The sequence below is a fragment of the Ctenopharyngodon idella genome, chromosome 24, assembly GCF_019924925.1.
Source record: "Ctenopharyngodon idella isolate HZGC_01 chromosome 24, HZGC01, whole genome shotgun sequence".
NCBI lineage: Eukaryota > Metazoa > Chordata > Actinopteri > Cypriniformes > Xenocyprididae > Ctenopharyngodon > Ctenopharyngodon idella.
In genome coordinates, this window is record NC_067243.1 from 16,875,727 (window position 1) to 16,880,899 (window position 5,173).

The following is a 5,173-nucleotide window of genomic DNA, read 5'->3' on the forward strand; positions in this document are numbered from 1 at the left end:
GCACAGAAATCACACATGCCGTCCAGTCCAAGAGATTGCTAAGGAACACAAGGTATCATAGATGTAGAACAAGGGTGCCCAATCCTGTTCCTGGAGTTCCATCCATGATCAAACACAACTGATCCAGCAAATAATGATCTTCAGAGCACTTGACTGGATCTCCAGGAGGAGGATTGGGCATCACTGATGTAGAACATTTTTGTGATGTTAAGAAAACTTTTGAATATTGAATATCAAGTTTAATGTCTTTATTTTAGGCAGTTCTGCTGTGTAAACTTGATCAATTGAAGGAAAAAATATATCTCATGAAAGCAGCCAATGTTGAGAATAATTGTGCGGAGATGAATATACAGGTATGTGTAAGAATGAATTTGGAAGTTTACATATGTGCTTAAAGGGATAGTTTACCCAAAAGAAAAAAAAATCTGTCTTTACTTACTCACTATCATGTTGTTCCAAACCCACAAGACTTTTGTTCATCTTCGAAAAAGTAATGAAGTTATTTTTAATAAAATCTGAGTGATTTCTGTCTCCATTGAAGTCTATCTCCCTGAAACTCTGAATAAGGATTATCCAAGATATTATTACGTTTAATGCATTTTTGTTGTTTTTCTTAATGTGAATCCTTTTAGGGCGAGGCTACCTATTTGGAAAATCAAATAAAGGCTTCATTTAAGCATCTTCACCAACTTTTGGATGATGAAGAAAAAGACATGCTTAATGAACTAAAACTGGAGAAGGAGAAAAAACTGGAAAATCTGAAAGATAAAATTGAGAAGATCGATGAAGAAATCGGCATGCTCACAACCATTATTAAAGACTTGAAAAAGGAGTTTGATAGTGGGGACATCAGAATAATTCAGGTTAGCCCTTCATTTTTTCATATTCTGCCATTCTGCCCTCCTCCCACATGCATGATTTTTACAGTACAGGGGCCGTATTCACAAAACATCTTAAGGCTAAATGTAGTTCCTAAATTTCTGATTTAGTAGAAACTCTTAAAAATAATGGGCATGTCAGTCCTAAATTTAGTATTCCTAAATTTTTGCTCAAAGAGTATTTCACAAAGCATTTTAGCGCTAAAACTAGTTCCTAAATCTGTGGAAAGTTAAGAGTAGCCAAGAGGACTCCTAAGTCACTAAGACCAAATCACAAACAATCCTAAAATGGTCGTTGCCGGCAATCCACCTAAAGACACTGTACAGCATTGAGGCAACAGGCGATATGAGACTTGTTTTATAAATCAATATAACTTAAAGGTTCGTTTATGTACAGGCAAATTGTACTGAATGACGTAGAATAAAACATGGCAGTCAAGTTGAAAATAATTCTATCGTCGGCGCAGATAACCTTGTGAGCAGATCGGGTGACCCGAGTTCGAGTTCCCCTTTCCCGACCCCCCCTTCCAGTCACTGTCCATCTTAATAAAAAGGCAAAAATAAATCTTTATTTTCTTATTTATTAATGTTCTATTACCTGTGGCAGTTGTTTTCAAGAGTTCACACTTACAAATGATCGAATAGAATAAACAAGTAAAATAAGCATATTTGGCGTGCTGTCCGAGGGGAGGCTCCGAGCTCGGTATTTAGCCCAAACCCAGAGTACTCCCCTATATCCCAGGCTGGGAATAGGAACCAGCCGAGAGTGAGGAGTCGGGGTGGCGGAGGGATGCAGAAAACTGGGCTACGTTCACACTGTCAGTTTTAGGGATTGACAACCGCATTTACTTACAGGCGTGAGTCCCGAAGTGTCCCGTTCACACAGCAACTTACAGTAGCGTCTTGAATACTGTCTGTAAGAACGTAGCGTCTCGTGCATGACACAGCTTTTGAGTCAAGCATAGAACACAAAACTGTTTGGAGCAATTCCGGTGGAGAACAGTGACTGGATCTAAAACCTTCAGATGACACACAGCTCATCTCTCCCTCGCTGCAAGTTACCAAAAGTGAAACCACACACACAAAAACCCCTTAGCATAGTGGCTCTCTTGCACTGTATGATGTGACAGACAACTACTTTTCCAGTCCTGTTCTGTTCACACAGAATGCAGTCCTGAAAATTTACGGGTTTGTGAGTTTGGTTATAGAATGTGGTTGTCACTCCTGTAAATAACCGTTCTGTGTGTGAGCGTAACCGTATTAAGGACTCAAATACAGGACTGACAACCGTATTCAAAGTCGGCTGTGTGAGTGTGTGTATATATATATATATATATACCTCAACTCGTGCTGATTAGATAGACCATTTTAACGTACTCCTCCTGAACTTTGTTTATAGAACATGATCATTTGTCACTTGAATTCTTCATTCTCCCAAGATGCAGACATGCAAGAGGCTGACAATTAGCTGAACATATACTTGTTTAATTAGTGACACTTAGACTACATTTTAAAATCTTTATTTGAATATGGCAACATGATACCTCGTTCTACAATATTTCTATGATTACATCACAGACAGAGACCCCTCCCCTATGAGCCAATCACTGTGTGCATAGTTAGTAAGCGTATTGACATCATCAATAGCAACGAGGTCAACCCCGCACTTACTCTTAGCTTAATGGTGCGTTCACACCAGACGCGAATGAAGCGTTAAGCACGAGTGATTTACATGTTAAGTCAATGCAAAGATTCTATTCGCGTCTTTGCATTGACTTTGCGAATGACGCGGAGCGAATAGAGCGTTTCGGGCGAGTTGAAAAATCTGAACTTTGGCGAAAATTCGCGCCGCGTTAACCAATCAGGAGCTTGCCCTAGTAGTGACATGATTACGACGTAGCGAGAGGAGGCAGAAATCTGAAACAACAATGGAGGACAAAATCATTGTCGCTGTATGATACATCTTCATACTTTTATAGAAACAGGAATAAAAAGGATCTTGCTTGGAAGAAAGTGAGTGAGGAGGTCAGACAATCTGGTAAGTTGTAAAAAACGCTCTTTACTCAATTTGAGCTATATATATATATAGAGAGAGAGAGACTACAAGCTAGCTAAAGCTGGCAAATTGAGCTTATTCGCCGTATTTTACAACTACTTTCCCGCTTACGAGTTGATGTGTTTATTCAGAGGAAGTGTGCAGAAGCAAGACTGGAGCCGCCTGGCAGAAGCCCCTCTCATGACGCGAATCCGCGTCTGTTGTGAAGTGAATTTCACGCGCGAATGAAGCGAGTTAACTCAAAATGTTCAAGCATCCAACTACGCGCGAATAGCGCGATTTGTTCGCGCAAGTCGCGTCTGGTGTGAACGCCCCATTAGCTAAGAACTTTTACTGCCATTTAGGTGAACTCTTAGTGGTAAGAAACCATGTTTTGCGAATACGGCCCCAGATATACAGTAAAAACAAATTGAAAAGATAAAATGTGTATATTATTAATAATAAATATGTTATACAATTAATAAAATCACTACAACTATTTACAAATGTATTAACAATAATAATAATTAAAAAAAACAATTTTCCATACATTCTAACTTTAAAAATAATGTATTAAACTGAATTTTAAAAAATAACTAAAAATGAACTCTTCCCATTTCCTACATTTTCAATAGACCTTCAAGGACACGTTGGTGAGGTAAGCAGGGTTTCTTGTGGAAGCTTTTTTCTTATGGAAAAAAGGTAATTGCGACTTTTTTTATATCACAATTACAAGTTAAAGTAATTAAAGATATAAAATTGCAATTCTGATTTTATTTCTCATAATTACCATGTTTTTTCTCAGAATTGTGAGATGTAAACTCGGACTTGTGAGAAAAAGTCAGAATTGTGAGAGAAACTCGCAATTAAAAATGGTAATTGCGACTTTTTATCTCAAGTTTATAACTCGCAGTTCTGACTTTTTTTCTTGGAATTGTGAGATATAACTCACAATTGTGAGAAAAAGTCGCAATTACCTTTTTTATTGTTTATTCCATGGTGGAAACAAGCTTCCATAGTTTCTCCTCTAACTTTTGATAAAGATTTGAAGTCAAGCATCAGTGCTCACCGCTGAATGTTTTTCCAGAGCTGAGTGCAAATTTCAGGATCCAGAGATGACTGCGGGTGATCTTATTGACTCTGTCAAGTATTTGGGCAACTTTAAGCTCAATGTTTGGAGGAAAGTCAGACGATCTATCAGTTACAGTAAGTCAATCCATATAACAATTCAGACTCTTGTTAATGCACAAAATACAACCTTTCTTTTCAATCCATGTCATTTCTGTTCTTAAACTCTCTCTCGATAGGTCCTGTGGTTCTGGACCCTAACACAGCCCACATTTACCTCATAGTATCTGATAATCTGACACATGTGTGGAATGAATTTGAGATAACTGGCCCGATTCCTGATAACCTGGAGAGATTTGATCGTTATCCCTGTGTGCTGAGCTCTGTAGGCTTTTCCACAGGGGATGTTGAGGTGGAACACAACTCATCCTGGATGGTAGGTGTCGCCACAGAGTCTGTCCAAAGAAAAGGAACCAACTGCTTGTCCAGTGGAGTCTGGTGTATCGGACTTAAAGATGAAATTCTCAGTGTCACAGATCCTCTGGAGTCACACGTCCCACTACTTGGATTTGAGAAACCAGCTGCAGTGAGGGTGAAGCTGGACTTGAGTGCAGGACGGCTGTCATTCTCAGATCTTCTGTGTGAGACTGTCTATCACACTTTCACACACAATTTCACTGAGACCGTCTTTCCATTCTTCTTCACAGATTGCCAGTACCTTCTCACTATTTTGCCTGGGGTCAAGCCTGAAGAGATCTGAAGAGAAGAACGTTGACTGTTAGATGGTGTTCTTGATTTCCTTATTTTACATTGTTCCCTGTTATTGTTATTGATATGGCCTTTGGTCTCTTCAGTTTCTAATTACTTTCAGGAATGTTCAAGGTTAATGTGGATTTAGTATGTTATTGTTTCTGGTTTAGTTTTACATTTATTTATATATATATATATATATATATATATATAATTTAATGAATGTTTGAAATGTTTAGAAGGAAAATCCTAAGTTGCAGAACATTATAGAAAGATGTTTTGCCTCATGTTTGTAGAAAAAACTTTTTTGATGCAGAAAGTGTGTGGTGCATGTTAGTGACAAAAAATTAAAAAATAACTTTCTACAGCTTCTTGATTGTAACTCTTGATTAATGATAAAGGAATTAGAACAAAAACGTGTTTTTGGTAGGGTTATAAATAC

General features: G+C 38.0%; 1 protein-coding gene across 1 annotated transcript; it reads left to right on the forward strand.

Moving 5' to 3' along the window:
- The first annotated feature begins 290 nt into the window (after nt 1–290).
- trim35-40 (tripartite motif containing 35-40) lies at nt 291–4,743 on the forward strand. The gene is made up of 4 exons (XM_051885051.1): nt 291–863; nt 3,549–3,571; nt 4,001–4,119; nt 4,221–4,743. Exons 1-4 carry the CDS (start codon nt 714–716, stop codon nt 4,739–4,741), a joined length of 813 nt encoding a protein of 270 aa, XP_051741011.1. The 5' UTR covers nt 291–713; the 3' UTR covers nt 4,742–4,743.
- The last annotated feature ends 430 nt before the right edge of the window (nt 4,744–5,173 follow it).

What these genes read in the sequence shown, in the direction of transcription:
- trim35-40 (XM_051885051.1), top strand. Translation starts at nt 714, where the DNA reads ATGCTTAATGAACTAAAACTGGAGAAGGAGAAAAAACTGGAAAATCTG. An exon ending in GGGACATCAGAATAATTCAG is followed by an intron (nt 864 to 3,548) that starts GTTAGCCCTTCA and finishes CATTTTCAATAG; the next exon opens with ACCTTCAAGGACACGTTGGT. An exon ending in CAGACGATCTATCAGTTACA is followed by an intron (nt 4,120 to 4,220) that starts GTAAGTCAATCC and finishes CTCTCTCGATAG; the next exon opens with GTCCTGTGGTTCTGGACCCT.